General features: G+C 35.9%; 1 protein-coding gene across 3 annotated transcripts in view; it reads right to left on the bottom strand.

The window, feature by feature from the left end:
* The window catches only part of LOC144971688 (uncharacterized), a 56,500-nt gene that overhangs the window by 25,237 nt on the left and 12,884 nt on the right, over nt 1-18,379 (bottom strand). For all 3 annotated transcript variants that reach the window (XM_078912769.1, XM_078912764.1, XM_078912772.1), the window contains exons 6-8: nt 18,153-18,275; nt 12,021-12,232; nt 10,639-10,682 (exon numbers count right to left, since the gene is read on the bottom strand). In XM_078912769.1, the coding sequence (XP_078768895.1) occupies nt 10,639-10,682; nt 12,021-12,232; nt 18,153-18,275 (379 nt within the window). The remainder of the gene's footprint in view (nt 1-10,638; nt 10,683-12,020; nt 12,233-18,152; nt 18,276-18,379) is intronic.

Raw genomic sequence — 18,379 nt, 5'->3', positions numbered from 1 at the left:
TATGATGTACAAAAGAAATCAGAATGAGAAAAATATTGGCTGTATCGTAATGAATGTGACGATTTTCCTATGGGTGGTAAGGAGAGGGTTAAACAAGTATGACAAGAATAAATTTGCTATGCCTAAACCATACATGATGCATCGGTTGAATCCTTGAAGTTTGATGTTAAACATGCTTTGACTGTATATCAGTGACCAGGTCATATCACATAGCAAACCTAGGTTGTCATTAAATTCAGTTTTAATTACTCTGAGTCTGGCATTGTGTCCTTGGGTAAAGCACTTCACCAATGTTGTCCCACTCCATTCAGTTGATTATAATACCTAGCTATAAGCAATGACGGGACGTCATAACAGTGGTTGTATAAATGTGCGTCTGACAGGCAACGTTTACTGTACATGCCGTAGCTGAGGGATACGTTAAGCATTGTCAAGTGCATTGAGTTTCATGAATTAGTGGAAATGCGCAATATAGTATGCACATTTATATTTCTTTTTTAGCGGAAGTGAAGTGAAAGGTTACAAGAGATACAAAGAACAATACTATTCGATCGTGGTAAGAATATTTTTCAGAGACTTTCGACTTTGTTTTGCTTTAATAAAAAATCGTCATAAATGCAGCCAGGGGCTTTAATAAAGTTTGAGAGTTGTTTTTTTTTTCAAGATAAGGATCAATTAAAGATCGATATTTGAAGGACGAGTCTTCTGGCCAAATTTCTAAATACGTATTTTTTCCAGAGTGAGGCAGTTAACGAGTTTAAAGTATGACAGTCTATAATTCACATCTAAAACATTGTAAGATTCTTGCGTTCTTGCTATAATGGGATTAGGGGAAGGGTGAAGGGGGTAGGGGGTGTCTATATTATTTTTCCATGTGCTTTTATCAAGGACAACTCTAGAGTCATCCTTGGCTCCCGTCAATGGTAACATTACGAAATGTGAGAGATGTGACGATGAAAAAGATTAGACAGAAGATGACCTACGTAATTTAACTTTAAAACAGTTCACGGATTTCAGAACATCCACCATCACAATAGGCCATTTTGTTCAGCTTGACACATGGGTGTGTTTATAACTTTCATAAACAAAGCAGCATTTATTTACAGATATCCAATCGGTGAACAGCAACAAATAACGTGATTGATGACTGGGCTGGACAAAAACCTAAATATAGACCTCTCCCATTCACGAAGCGCTTCCAATGTAATTCAACGCGAACTGCCATTTGTTTACATTCAGACAACTGTCCGAGGGCCGTGGTTATGTTCTTTTCCACTGGGGTGTCCATAGATTGTTCGAAGTTGACGTCACTCGTGACTTTGTTATTGTTTCTTGCCATCCGCGTTAATGAGTAATTCTCACTTAACTGTATTATCAAGACTATAACAGTTCATGGTTACACAGAGTTTAGTGTGTTGGTCCGTTATACTTCCGGATGGCAATGTTATGAGCTTCTTAACCAAGCGCATACTATCTATAGATGGCAATGTTGTGAGCTTCTTAGCCAAGCGCATACTATCTATAGATAGTATGCGCTTGGCTAAGAAGCTCATAACATTGCCATCCGGAAGTATAACAGACCAACACACAAAACTGTGTTTATCCATGAACGTTTATAGATAGAATGCGCTTGGCCAAGGAGTTCACAACATTGCCATCCGGAAGTATAAAGGACCAACACACAAACTCTGTGTAACCATGAACGTTTATAGTCAGGTTAATACAGTTTAGTGAGAACAACTCACAAACGCGGATGGCAAAAACAATAACAAAGGCCTGAGTGACGTCATCTGCATACTATCTATAGTCAAATTAATACAGTTCAGTGAGCATTACTCATAAACGCGGATGGCAAAAAACAATAACAAAGACCTGAATGACGTCATCTTCGAACTATCTATAGATAGTATGCGCTTGGCTAAGAAGCTCATAACATTGCCATCCGGAAGTAAAATGGACCAACACACAAAACTGTGTGTATCCATGAACGTTTATAGTCGGGTTAATACAGTTCAGTGAGCATTACTCATAAACGCGGATGGCAAAAAACAATATCAAAGACCTAAGTGACGTCATCTTCAAACCATCTATAGATAGTATGCGCTTGGCCAAGGAGTTCACAACATTGCCATCCGGAAGTATAACGGACCAACACACAAACTCTGTGTAACCATGAACTTTTATAGTCTGGTTAATACAGTTTAGTGAGAACAACTCACAAACGCGGATGGCAAAAACAATAACAAAGGCCTGATTGACGTCATCTGCATACTATCTATACAGTACCGTTTTCTCAGTGGTTAGATTATTCCTGTCTGTGTATTGTGACCTGTAGAAATCATCAAAACCTTTCAAATGTTGGTGTAACGTGAGTTGTACTCAAGGTGTTGGCCACAACAAAGGGACACAATGGGAGACAAGTACATTCCCCCAAGGTCACCGATGAATCGTTTGATCTTGGCCTCTGTGTCTCCGCTTTATTATAACCACGCCTTTTGGACAATCGTCATAATGTAAACAAAGGCAGTGAATGGTAAACATAGCAAACTACACACATTTTACTAACAGTGGCATGTGTCTTAGTAAAAGACCCACTGTTCTACAGCTTGATCAATAGAACCAACACAGAAAACTATGTGTTTAAAAAAATTAAACATTTATCATATGATCGAGAAAAGTGTGTGATAACTAGTTCACCCATTTGTCGATATAAAAAAAATAACAATGATCAGAGAGAGGTCAATTTCATTCACATATTTGTTTATAAACAACCAACCATGTTTGTCCGAGCACGTGTGAAGGTGTATCACAAGTTCCATGTTTTGATTGGTCAAAAATCTACTGGTTGAATAAAACCCCATATCTCTCCTTTTGATACCAGTAAGGATAATTAAGATAAAAAAGAAACAATGTAAAATGGAAAGTTTGATCAGGAACACAGAGGTGCCCATTTATTTGAAATCATATTTGTATACGGTGGGCGGCATTGTATTGATGACAGGGTCACTATTTACTATGGGATTTCCATTCATGAAAAGCGAACCGATTCATCTTTATTGTCAGCAACAGGCATTCTCATTCATTCACACAGGGAGCAGATGGTAACCATAATATATTGTATGCAATAGAACAGTTAAGCAAATCATTTATGATAAAAGGTGCATTATATCAAGATAAACTTCATAAATAAGTGAACAAATTAATCTAATAAACAAAACATTCCATTGTTCAAACATTTGATCTATTGATGAATAGGATTACAATCTTTGGTTGTTATTGATTTGAAATTATAGAAATAATCCAAAAGTTGGAAAATTGGGACCACAACGATCAGAAATGAAACCCACATTTATTTTGTCGCACAAATGTTTGCGTTCCATTTAAAATTCAAGCCTCCATTAAGAAAAGACGTGTTGTTGAGGAAATGCCATTGACTTGAGCTTCAGAAAGAATCGTCATTTGTGCCCTAGCAGGTTTTAGAGCGGACTCTTGACGTAAAAGAAAGGTTAGGAGACCACAAGAAATGTGGCGAAGACGGGGAGTTGACAGAAAATGACATAGGTAACTATGCAACTGGGTTATTTGGAAGCCACCAATTGCGACCAAAATTTATAGGTTGGGAGACCAAAAGAGATGTGACGACGAAAAAGATTATACAGAAGACGATATAGGTAACTGTGCAACTGGGTTGATTGGAGGAGCACAATTACAGCCACTAACAGTGACCGAAAGAAATACATCAAACAAAGTCCTCGATCTTTTACTCATTTTCAAATCATATTTAAATTATGTCAGAAACATTGGAAGAACAATGAACACAACAGCAAAATAATAGTTTTGGAGGGGTAAATACCACCTTATAATTCTATTGTCACAATTATACAGGTCATATAGATCTAGATCCTACTTCTGTTGCATTACAAATATTCATAAAATAAAATTTGCGTAATGTTTTTAAAAATCTGATGACATAAAAATACACAATTAACATCTCAAAGACATAACACCATAACACTGTTGTAGACACTAAAAAACGTATGACATGATTTGGCCAGAAAATGTGTTCTTCGAATATCGACCGATTCAAATGAACTTCGTCTTGTCAAAATCTCTAAAACCTGGGGCTTCACAAAGTTCCATGTTCGAGAGTTTTTGACAAATGGAGGCTCATTGGAATCGATCGATATTTGAAGGACGAGTTTTCTGGCCAAATTTGTTTTAGAGTGCGACAGAATAACAATTAATTGTCTGAACATTCAAAGGATTAGATATCACCAGATCTGCTGAAATACACGATATAAAACACCAACTTACATATCTGGGGAAGGTAAGGGGAGGTGGAGGGGGGGGGGGTGGCATTATAATTTCTTCAGTTCCTTTTTTTCTCAGTTCTTTCTTCTAAACTTTTATGTCCAGAATGGGCGTCAATAACAGATTTATACACATGGAGAGGTTCAACGAGCGTTTTTTCGCGTGCATAATTGAAGAGCATACATTCTTCTTTATATATGTCAAGATTCTAGTGCCTAGTCCCCCAATAGCCGTGCCTATAGGTGCACATGTACCCACAATTTTTAAACATCAATTTACAAAATCACTTACAACTTTTCTATTGACCTTTTTATTCTACATTACGTGCCATGTAATTTATACTATGTCATTTTTCTCAGTCAATTTACAATGGTAATATACTGTATCTAATTCTTAGCCTTTTACTGATCTTTTTTTCTTATATGTTGACATCAATATACCTTTTCTAGATATTCATATCTTTACACTTTTATAATCTGTATGTCTCTTAATGTACACTATGAAATTATTCTTACAGCCTACAATATTATTACACTATATATACCTATTACCAAATTTTACTTTACCACATTATATTTACGTATATTATGTTTATGTGTATCATTGTCGGCATTTTATACGTCTGTACAAAAATTTCCTTTTGGATGAATAAAGAACATTATTATTATTATTATTATTATTATCATCATCATCATCATCATCATCATCATCATCATCATCATCATCATCATCATCATCATCATCATCATCATCATCATTATTATTATTATTATTATTATTATTATTATTATTATTATTATTATTATTATTATTATTATTATTATTATCACACCAAAGGGCATCGTTCAATAGAAAATATAATACTCAATGTGCATCTTGTATGCTTTATCTATGGTCTAAATATATCGAAATATCTTTTTAAATGTTTCTTTTCCAAATCTGTCCTAAATGTTCTCGGAATGTTTCTTTTTCCTATATTATTCCAAAAATGTTTCTTTTCCCCAAGTTCGATGTCATAAATCGTATCGTGATGACAAAATAAGAGGAGAACCAAATGTAAAAATATGAATGGTTATTCAATATCATTAACATGTTGTTGAATGAAAACACAGATTGCACTCTTAGTCAAATAATTAACTATTCAGGAAAATGAATAGTCTTCAAAAAATATTGTTTGTTTAGGTGATTTGATGTGACATTTAAAATCAAATACTTAAAAAAAATATAAGGATAATGATCAAGAAATACGCGGCAATTTAAACTTAAACAAGGTTGATTTTCTGTCTATATATATTTGATTGCAGATTTGATTAGAGTTCCTATTGCACTACTTCATTCTGGAAAGGGTTAAGAGAACTGTTTCCTGTTTTTTTATAAGGAAACAGTTCAGCTAGAATGACCTAAATTAAATATTACATAAAATCAAAGTATGAGATATACCAGTGTCTGATTTGTGGCCGAGGTAAAAGTTCCTAGCGTTGTTGGATTGAGGCGTGTGTACATTTGGTTCCAAACGCCGTGATATGATATCAAATGGTGAAATGTACGGATGGCCATCGTATCATGATTGTCTTTCTTGTTGCCATTGCCATCTGAAGCCCAGAGTCACCTTTTTTAAAAAATAATTGTCGTTATTATGGCAACACGAAATCATTAAAAAACCCGCCATTTTATATAGGAAATGTGATTTCCGACTGGTGTATCTCATGGTGATAAAATCTTAAAGTTACATTTACATTAAACTGCTTTTTAGTTAGTGAAAAGTTACAAAGGGACCAAAGTAAGAAATACATAAATTTTGAACATAAATTTATCAAAATGATTAATGTAAGCAGCTATAGAGGGTAGATTATAAAAAGATGCTGAAATACTAACTACACGGGCAGATGTATCTTATCAGTAAGTACACAGTCCTTTATTTTCCTTCTTCACAGCACTCAACCAAAATATAATAACATCAACATCATCATATTCCTACAACAGACAATATTATGATACATCATCTAGTCAAGTTATCTCCTGATTTGCCCCAACTTGTCGTGGCCACGCGTGGGATAAAATAGTCTGAAAGAATAAACAAAACTGGAATTAATGGATTTCACTTTGGATTTGACAATTGGATTTGATTTCAATAGATTTACATTGAAAATTACGTTTTTTACAAATCTATTTGTCATCCACAGTCTATTTGTCAACCACAGTCTATTTGTCAATCACAGTCTATTTGTCAACCACAGTCTATTTGTCAACCACAGTCTATTTGTCAACCACAGTCTATCTGTCAACCACAGTCTATTTGTCAACCACAGTCTATTTGCTTCCAAAAACAAAATCTAAATAGATATTTATAATTCTGATAACTAGAATGGAATATTCAGTTAAAATGAATTTGAGAAAAAAATACTCAATTAAAAAAAAAATACACTTTGCTGTGGAGTCTATAATAAATGTGTGGATTATGTTGAAAATACGCTTTACGCTATATGTATCTACATGATATTCCTTCTCCCTTGAAAGTTATTCCGGTGTGCAATGACTAAACACTTTCTCTCATTTCAGACATAAAACGTTTACTAAATATAGATGCATTAAATGACCTTCACCTTGTCAACATGTTATATGTCTGATCTGACTCATTTATAGAAGTGTCAAATTCAAGTCCTGATGGTAAATTTGGCGACTTTGAAAAAAAAAACGTTTATTTTTAAATGGCATGCCGAAAACTCGTTCTTTGAATGTCAACTCGTATCAAGGAAGTCCCAGGTTTGAGAGTTTTTGACAAGATGAGGGTCGTAGTAATCGACTGATGGACGAGATTTCTAGCCAAAACTTTTAAAATGCATTTTTCAGAATTTGACATACGTAAAGCGTCATCTTAATTTAGTGATAATAGAATACTTAGTTTTATGGCCAAATGTGTTTCGTCATTGCACGCCAATTTGGCAAACAGATAAAAGTCTGGTAAAAATGTAAAAAATAAGCTTATTCTATTGTTAGTTGTATGGATTTGAACTCAGCATTGCGGACTCACCTTGGTAAGTTCTATCTTTGAGGGGCGTCGAAGAGGTAGAGGTCATAAAATGGATCTGAATGAATGTACTGTCGATAGTGTGTTTTCGCCCATGTGTGAGCGTAAGGTTCCCTGGGGCTGAAATGGGCACACAGGGACACTTGTGGACAAGGCGATTGGCAGACATTGGAAAACACACTCAATACATTCTACAAGCTTCAAACCTTCTAGTTAGGAAATGATTAATATCTAAACGATCTAAACACTTCTTCTTCTTCTTCTTCTTCTTCTTCTTCTTCTTCTTCTTCTTCTTCTTCTTCTTCTTCTTCTTCTTCTTCTTCTTCTTCTTCTTCTTCTTCTTCTTCTCTTCTTCTTCTATTATTATTGTTATTATTTAAATATTAAGAGTTCTGTTTTGTTCAAATATAAATATAATTCTAAATATTAAATTATTGTACTTTTTATAGCTCAAGGCTCACAAAATATTTGGTTTTACTAAACAAAAGGAAGATAACTCTCAATGTGTCTGTTGCAGACGATGGTCACGTGACGTCAGAGATTGTTTATTTATGCCTCACCTTCAAAATTTGCAAGATGAAAAGGCTATCACGAATATGCACTCATTCATTTCTATTTTACAACTGTATTCTGGAATTTAACATAGATCGAGACGAATCTTTTGAGCCATCAGCTTGGATTGGTCCGGTGGCCAAATTTGGCCATGTCCGAAGGCCAAAGGTCAAATTAAGGGCTCACGATTACGCCCTAGCAGATATCCTAATTAACCATTTGAATCAACTGGCAATAGAATTACCCTTAATATAACAAGAAGATCAAATTACTTGTGTATCAGTGTGTATAAAAAAGTTTTATCATTTTTTAATTTGCCAATAATTCTGTGCTCGAGGATAAATTTTAACATTGGCTGTAAAGAACAATGTCGATCTACAACCCTACTAATTTTTAAAGAATAGTTTATTATTATCATTCTTCTTCTTCTTCTTCTTCTTCTTCTTCTTCTTCTTCTTCTTCTTCTTCTTCTTCTTCTTCTTCTTCTTCTTCTTCTTCTTCTTCTTCTTCTTCTTCTTCTTCTTCTTCTTCTTCTTTTTCTTCTTCTTCTTCTTCTTCTCTTTTATATTATTATTATTATTATTATTATTATTATTATTATTATTATTATTATTATTATTATTATTATTATTATTATTATTATTATTATTATTATTATTATTATTATATATTATTATTATTATTATTATTATTATTATTATTATTATTATTATTATTATTATTATTATTATTATTATTATTAATCGTTAATATTATCATTGTTATTTTCATTAACAATAAATTATAATATTAATGATGGTGATAAAAATATTGTATGCCATGCAAGCAGTATCAAGAAAGAAAAAAAATGATACATAGATAATGTTTTTATATATTGAGTTTATTTGGATATGCTAGTGTGCACAAGAGCGAGAGAGGGAGAGAGAGAGAGGGGGGAGGGAGAGAGAGGGGGAGAGAGAGAGGGGGGAGAGAGAGGGAGAGAGAGGGGGGGAGAGAGAGAGGAGGGGGAGAGAGAGGGGGAGAGGAAGAGAGAGAGGGGGGGAAGAGGGAGAGGGAGAGAGAGAGAGAGAGAGAGAGAGAGAGAGAGAGAGAGAGAGAGAGAGAGAGAGAGAGAATATGCGTATGTTTCAGTGTGTGTATATGAGAGAATGAGAGTGAGTGAAGGACTATGTAAGAAAAAGATAGAAATAGACGGCGTAGGTTAGACAGTTGCTTTAACAATTCTATGTGACCTGTGTAGTGAATAATGATAATAGTGTGTCGTTGGTGTGTACCATTGTATCAATAGTGTGTCACTAGTTATTGACTTGTGTAGTGAATAATGATAATGGTGTGTCGTTGGTGTGTACTATTGTATTAATAGTGTGTCACTAGTTATTGTATGGACACACTGGAGGAGGAATATCATGGCCGACTCGCAGACACAAAAACAAATGCCATATTTGGACATCTGATAAATCAAACAATATTAGGTGTAGGTACGTCCTTGAAATTAAATATGAAATATTACGGGTTAGTTTGTCTGCCATGCAGTGACTTAAATGCCCTTTGAAAAGATTTGACCAGAAAATGATTCATCCATATTCTGATTGGTTAAAATGTCGCTCAATTGTCATAAAACAATAATAGGATTCAATAGTCTGATGTCACGTCCGCCCAGCAACCAGCAGCTTGGTTCTAAACAAAGAATATCGGTCCTTTTTATTCTTCATGCTGGCTAGAACTTTTTCACATGTCATGTGATCAAAATGTATAAAAGTCAAAACATGATCAGATTTATAATGTTTTTCTACTCTGGATACACTTTTATCCTCGCCGGAGAAGTATTTCATAAGGCCGGTGATGGGGATTACGGCGTCCGCCATTTTCCCGATATTTTAGAACCAGTTACCATGCGTCATGACGAGGGAAGTGACGTCAAGACTGTTGAACCCTATTAAACCTAAGACTTTTTACAACGTGATAAACGTGATTTGTCATTGTATGGCAGGCTTGTTATCAAAGAACTTAAAGAAAATATAGTAGTGGGGGGAAGGTGGAAAGGGGGGGGGGGGGGCTGTTGCTTTCTTGATGGGTTTTGATTTTCGTTACATAAAACTTGAATAGAGATTACATTTATGTATCTATGGATGGGGAAACGACTCCGGAAGTCAAATATTATTTTTTTTTTAAATAGCCAAGTCTGCAGTTGAGAAGGACTGACGGTACACAGACAATCACACACAAACGCAAACATACACACACACACACACACACACACACACACACAACATATATATATATATATATATATATATATATATATATATATATATATATTTATATATATATATATATATATAATATATATACACCCAGACGCGTTCGCGCTCATATACAAAGATAAAAATACCGAAATACTCTACAAAATTTACAAAGGTGTTGAAAAAAATTTAAACGATTTGTTTGCTTCATGATTCGCCTGTCTATATGCCAAAGGCGTATTTCTAACAATCATTTATAACAACTGACAACCAGTGTTATAACACGGCGTTCATCAGATTGGCATATGGCGTATTTCTAGCAATCATTTATAACAACTGACAACCAATGTTATAACACAGCGTTCATCTGATTGGCATATGGATTGTTCATGTTCAATATATAAATACATTAGGCTAATTATAGGATAGAAAGATGTGCAGATTTTCAAGCCGATGGTGTTTAGATCATTTTGAATTGGTGAAATAGTTTAAATCTGTACGTACGTCTGGTCGTAGGGGGCGAGGCGATCCACTTCGATGTATTGGGGCTGTAGGGGGAGGGGGGTGGGGAGAGAATGGAATGAAACGTTGAAATGTGGTGGAATTTGGCACAGGGAAGGGAGGAGAGAGAGAGAGGGAGAGAGAGAGAGAGGGGGAGAGAGAGAGGGAGAGAGAGAGAGAAAGAAACAGAGAGAGAGAAAGTATGAGAGATAGAGAAGAGAGTAAGAGAAAAGGAGAGAGAGAGAGAGAGAAGAGAAGAGAGAGAGAGAGATAGATAGATAGATAGATAGATAGATAGATAGAGATAGATAGATAGAGAGAGAGAGAGAGAGAGAGAGAGAGAGAGAGAGAGAGAGAGAGAGAGAGAGAGAAGGGGGAGGAGTGGGAAGAAGGAGGGAAATGATATGAAAAAAAAAAAGAGTAGATGAGAGAAGATTGATGACGTATGATTTTATACATATTATGACAACAATGTGAGAATCATGTACCTGTATTATCAACTGTCTATGGAACTCTGTGATTGTCATATTTATATAATTATCAACTGAAACATTTGAAATGAAGACTTAACGATAAGTAGATGATTTGGTCTCTTTGCTCAGCTTTCCTAAACTCCTCGCCTGTCACTGACTAAAACAATATTATACGTCACAATACAGGGCGGCGATCACGAAGATAAAGCCAATCGTCAGTTGTGTTCAATACGATTCAATAGTCTGATGTCACGCCGCCCGGCAACGGCGGCCATCTTGGTTCTAAACCAAGAAAATCATTACTTTTTGTTCTTCATGCTGGCTAGAGCTTTTCATATGCCTTGTGATCAGAATGTGTAAAAGTCAAAACATGATCAAATTTATGGTTTTTTTCTCCTCTGGATACGCTTTTATGCTCGCCGGAGAAATATTTCATACGGATGTCCGCCATTGTTCCGATAGTTTAGAGCCAGTGTTACTAAGTTACCATGTGTCATTAGGAAGGAGGTGACGTTACGACTGTTGAAGAGTATTGTCAGTTGTATTCAATTTCACAGCCAATGGAATCATTGGTTTCCGTTTCCAACAACTCACGAGGCGGTGACAATAACTTACAATTCACGTCACATTGCAAATCATCGTATCAAGCTATAGATCGTATGCAACCTTTATTGGTATGTGGAATTTCTAATTAAAACGACCATTGTAAAATGATGCAATGACTTAACTATATTATGATGAACACGGGTTTTGGTGTGTTCGCGTGCTGTGTGTGTGTGTGTGTGTGTGTGTGTGTGTTATGTGTGTGTTAGTGTATGACTGCGTATTATTTCTATGCGTGCATGTGCATGTGTATGTGTCGTGCGTGCAGCATAGTCTAGTTTATTTCAGATGTTATAAACCATAACCTACCATTTGTTGTACTTGCACTGGTTGAGCCTGAACAGGCTGTGCAACTTGCACTTGCGCAGGACGAGGACTTTGGTGCAGAATAATCTGTGCTGGTTTGTCGTTCATCTTTATCAGGTAGGTCTCCTGTCGTAGACGTTCTATCTCCCTTTGAAGTTCATACATTTTGCGTAGGTGATCTTTTTGTAATCGTTGAATGTCTCTCTCTAGCTCATCTGTGGATACAACAATTTACAATTGACGTAAAATTTGCAAACACATGGGGATTTGGAACAAGTTCATAAAGCCAGCAGTCCCGATAGCTCAGTTGGTAGAGCACTCACTTCACACGCAAAGGGGCCGAGATCGATCCCGGGTTCAGTCGAGATTTTTTTCTGACCCTCCTGTCCACTCAGTGAATGGATAGCTGAGTCTGTTAGATTTGGCGGAATGTACTTCGCGATAGACTAGCGTCCTATCCAAAGGATATCAAGCAATTGCGATTGTCCGTTTCACGCTATAGAAACCAGGAAATCGACGTCACTCCGGCTCCATGAGTCCGATGTCTCTAAAGGACAACTGTTTTTTTTTCCACAAAGCCAAGAAAATATGATTATCCTCCTCCATTGGATGACCTCCCCTTGATTACTTCTTATCAAAATTATGTCAGATTTTTGACAATGTCTGTTTTTCGATTTAAAGAAAATTACAGGAAAAATAAAATCATCCCCCAAAAAATCAGTCGACCTCGACTGGGGATCGAACCACAGACCTTCTGATTACCGGTCATACACAATTTCATACACTTTTGTTCTGTTCTTTATCTTACACCGGTGCCTGCTCCTTAATTTCGTAAGCTGTTTTGTATCGTGAATAAAACAAACTTTAAGATGACTTGATTAGAAACTGTTTGATTGCACGGATAAATTCATGTCATGGGCCGTTGTTTGTGACGTCACTTTGGGGGGCGAAGGATGACATTATGTTTTAGATGGGCCACCTTTGGACTTCTATTCAATGGCGATATAATTCATTGTGGATTTCACCGATATCTGTGGGCGGGGGGGGGGGGGGCATCTCATCATCGTCATGCCACAATTTCGTTATGTTTAACCCTCTCATCACCAACCATAGGAAAATCGTCACATTCGGTACGATGCAACCAACAATTTTCTCATTCTGATTTCTCTTGAACGTCACAAAATGTAAAGAAATGCTTTGATTACAGCTATAAATACTAAACACTGTGTTGTAGACATCGTTTTGCTGAACAACATTCTGTATAGAATGCACTTGTTAATTTTTTGTTTGATTTGGAAAAGTCCATTTTTGTGTCGGGTGGTGTGAATTTTCGGGGAAAATTCTAAAGAATGGCTGGTTAGGAGACAGTTAATTTCAGGTTGGAGAGAAGAATATCACTTTGTTTTGAAGGCTGTTCATGGAAGTATCGAGCCGGGGAAAAAACATTGGACATAAACAAGTCTCTTTAAGCACAAGTTAAAGGTATTTTTGACAATAGCAAAAACAAAGCTGTCATTATATTAATTGAAATATCTAAATAGTTGTACTTCAGACCATTAGACCCATGGAGCAGGAGTTTGTGGCAAAGTACTTTCTGACAAATCTAACACGCCCAGCTACCCAATCATTGCTGGATGGACTTCACTCGGGATCGATTACGATCCATTTTCGTGTGATAGAGAGTGCTCTACCAACTGATCTATCGGGACCCCCCCCCCCCCCCCCCCCCCCATCGCATCCCTCCCAATTCATAACTTCTAGTCTGAACCCAGATAATATATGCGTGAAAAATCCAAAACAATAAATCGAGTTTGACATGCGACTTTGCAGACTTTTGCTGTTTGCCTATTTGATCGAGTGTTTTATAATACTCTTGTTACATCTTTGTATGGGACACATCTATCGAATAAAGTGCTGGAATTACACCAAACAATGTCTTTTATTCCTTCATTGATTACCTATTTGCTATATTCATTTCACTGTTTATGTTTTTGCTATATTCAATTCATTGTTTACGTATATTCTATATTCAATTCATTGTTTACGTATATTCTATATTCAATTCATTGTTTACGTATATTCTATATTCAATTCATTGATTACGTATATTCTATATTCAATTCATTTTTGCGTATGTGCTATATTCAATTCATTGTTTATTATTTGCTATATTCAATTCATTTTTGCGTATTTGCTATATTCATTTCATTGATTACATAATGTATTTTTTTCATTGTTGACATAATTGATATATTCACTTCATTGTTTACGTATTTGATTTATTTATTCCATTGTCAGCTCAGAATATTTACACGAAATATTCTGCAAATGTGATACTTTGCGATGCGATCCGTGGCCTTGTTGTCATATGTAGCCTACTTTGACCAGAGAATTTTACACTCGGGTCAAAACGTCATCAGTCGGTGTCAGGTCAGGTAAAGGTCAACCAATTCAAGACAAATGAAAAACGTGTCAATGTGTAATTTTGACACAGTATCTTTTTCATTAAAAAAAACTCATTTAACTTGGAAAGAAAGACTCCCATTTGGTTTCAGTCGATTGGCCTGAAAAAAGGCAGACCAGAATCTGGAGCTTTTTGATCTGCAGTACTCTGAAAAACACGTTTTTTTAAAATTTGGCCATAAAACTCGTCCTTCAGATATCGAGTGATTAATATGATCCTCATCTTGTCAAAAACATTCAAACATGGGACTTTGATGAAGACTTCATGAAATCTCAGGTTCAAGAGTTTTTGCATAGATAAGAGTCAGGTTATTCGACCGATATGTGAAGGGCGAATTTTCTGACCAAAACTGTTTAATATCTAAGTGTTTGTTTGGGTTTTTTTGTTGTTTTTTTTTCCAGATGAGTGCATGGTACCCCATACCTCAGACAAAGCCAAAAGGATTTTGTAAGACAAACATATAGAGGAAAACCACAAAATGGACAGAAAACGTCAAAAAGAGGATGAAACGACCTTTGTCAGCGAGGATACAGAAAACAACAATTCATTATTCCACACCAGAAAAGTCATGATACTGTTGATAAAATGGTAAATATATAGTCTGTAATGTATCGATTAAAATTAGTATAAAATATAATATATCAATTGGGCTTTCAAGTTTTCTACGTATTCTATATTTAATTAGTCATTCAATCCACTGACATTGTGCTTTCATGATTTCTACCGTGGTTCTTATTTAATTAGTCATTCAATCCACTGACATTGTGCTTTCATGGTTTCTATCGTGGTTCTTATTTAATTAGTTATTCAATCCACTGACATTGTGCTTTCATGGTTTCTACCGTTTTTCATATTTAATTAGTCATTCAATCCTCGGACATATTTGTATTCGAGACAAAATGCAATTTTAAGAAGACGCTGAACTGTTTGTATTTTCATTTTAGTTTAGAAATCAAAACCATGAAAAATATCCAAACTTATCTTTATTTTTTTAAAAAAACTTTCGTTATGGTTTTTTCTGCACTTGCTGAGAAAGGTAATTTAAATTTTAAAACTTTGAGCAAATTGTAAAAAAATAACACATGAAGACGATTTAATTTTGTTGTTTTATTTTCTCTGAACGTTTGAATCTTCATCAAAGACATCAAAAAAGATGAAATGTGATTGCATTAGGAGAAAATATTCATAGCATCATGGTCGTATTTCATTTAATTCAATATAGCTTTAAAACATCGGATGATTATTTTCAAACCATTTGCTCAAAGATACAAAATGAAATAATTCTGATTGATATAATAAATTTGAGAGTAAGATTTAAACTTAGATAAATTATTACGTAGGACTAATTTGTATAGCAAAGGCCAGGTATGTGTCATGCCATATATTTTTATGCGCATCTCTCAACATTTCATTCACACATTCCTTTTTCCTTTAAAATGCTAAACAACTAAAACAACCAATAAAGAGAAAAATCAGCACCAAATATCAAAATGACAAATTTTGGAGTAGGCAGGGGTGGGAAATGAAGATGTGAAACATCATATCTGGCATTGTTTCATAGACATATTTTATTTTGAGCTTTTATATAGCGTAATATCCACTAAATATGATCAAAGCGCTTTACAAGAGGTCTCTGGCCAACAGCAACACTTAACGTGTAGGACGGGACATGACGCCTGTTAAACGATATTACATTTTTTTTCCGACAGAGACAATACTGTTAACAACCCGGTACTCATTTTACACCTGAGTACGGTGAGAGAATGTGGGTAAAGAGCTTTTTTTCCAAGGACTCAATATGCGCCGAGCGAGGCTCGAACCCAGGACGTTCCGATCCGAAAGCGAGTGTCACACCACTAGACAACGTAGCCGCACATATTTTCAAATCTTTATCAGCACCAAATACAAATCACCGACAAAATGAATGCAATTCAATCCACGGATTGGTTGAAAAGATTTTACATCACATTGTAAACAAATATCAAATGATGAAGGAAGCAGATACAGGGTTCAAGATACATCCAACGAGATGTATCGCCTTGAGTCATTGTGCCTTAGCTCATTGGCGGCGCTGCATTGCGGCTGATGCCTGAGTTATTCCATTTAAATACTCTCGTGAAATATACTCTAGAGACCAATTTCCCTAAAGGGAATGAGATTAGCGGAAGAGTATCGTCCCTAGATTGGACGTCACCCATAGTCTGTGAGAGAGAACGTCATGTTGGTTGTGCGCATGCGTCTCTCGTCCTCGCTACTTTTCCGCTAATCTCATTCCCTATAGGGATGAATACATGACTTATCCACCATTTAATTCTCTGTTCAATAGTTACAGTTGAGGAAAAACGAACTGCATGTGTCATGGCTATGCAGCCGTACTCCGGAATTAACCGCTTTCAAAATCTTGCCCAGTAAAGTCGTCCTCCACACATCGATCCATTACAATGACCCTCGTCTTGGCAAAAACTCTTAAACCTGGGACTTTTGTTAAGTTCCAGGTTTGAGAGGTTTTTTTTCTAAGATGAGGGTCATGTAAATCAATCGATGTTTGAGGGATGACTTTCTGGCCGAAATATTCAATACATGGTTTTGCAGACTACGGCAATACGAACACTACGGATGATTGTCACGGAAATTTCTGTAGGAAATGTACAACGATAAATGTTACATTCTCTCCCTACGGATGATTATTATGGAAATATCTGTAGGAAATGTACAACGATAAATGTTACATTCTCTCCCTACGGATGATTGATTTGGAAACATCTGTAGGAAATGTACAACGATAAATGTTACATTCTCTCCCTACGGATGATTGTCATGGAAATATATGTAGGAAATGTACATCGATAAATGTTACATTCTCTCCCTATGGATGATTGTCATGGAAATATCTGTAGGAAATGTACAACGATAAATGTTACATTCTCTCCCTACTGGCAAGATTCATCAGACGTATACTGAAAATAATTATCTTAAGTGGTTGATATTCTTCTAAGTAAAGTTTCAATCAAGCCGCTACGTGGCTGCATTTGGTTCGATAATTAACTGTGGCCGGGATTGACCGTTTGGCCCGGAAGCTAAAGTCCCCTGACCTCCTTCCCTGTTGGATTCTGGGATAAAATCATCCTCTACCCGGGCTGTATTCGTTCTCGAATTCTCTTGTATTATACTAAGCAAATCTAATCGTTCAACTTCTGCGTTCTGTTGTCCTCTCCCAGTTATCCCCCCTGGAACGAAATATCTTTTATTATCGTAAGGATAATTAACTGAATTATCTCCCTTTACTACAAACGTCACGGGGTCTTGGCGTGGTTTGTTAGCCACGCTTGTAACGACGTCTCTGGTTGGTTCGTTTAAAATTGTTGCCCTTTTGATTTTGGAGGCATCAACGAACACATCCTCCTCCTCCTCCTCCTCGTCCCATAGCCTCCCACTCACTTTGAACGCCGTGTTCCCAACATCTTTATCAATCTTCACTTTCTGAGGATCGAAATGATTAATCCAGGCGCGCCGAGGGGATATGAAATCTTTTTTAGGCTTTTCTGGTTTTTTCTTATTTAACTCATTTTCGTTAACATCCAGAGAATCGACAGCTGTTTCCATTGTATTCAAACCCAGGATTCGTTTTTCTCTGAGCCCAACACGAGTGATTCCTGGATAGTCTCCCCTACCTTCGCGATCCCCCTTCCGACGGTGTCTGGCTGCCAAGTTTTGCTCCTGCAAAAGGTTTAGTTGACGCTGTAGGCGTTCGTTTTCCAGCTCCAATGCGTGTAAGGAATCGGGGTCACGCTTATCTGAATGGAAGAATGGATAATAATAATAATAATAATAATAATAATAATAATAATAATAATAATAATAATAATAATAATAATAATAATAATAATAATAATAATAA

Source organism: Berghia stephanieae, chromosome 1, assembly GCF_034508935.2.
Source record: "Berghia stephanieae isolate SIO BIC M18660-M18661 chromosome 1, UCSD_Bste_1.3, whole genome shotgun sequence".
NCBI lineage: Eukaryota > Metazoa > Mollusca > Gastropoda > Nudibranchia > Aeolidiidae > Berghia > Berghia stephanieae.
Note: the sequence above shows the minus strand (reverse complement) of the source record. Positions and strands in the feature narration are given on the sequence as shown.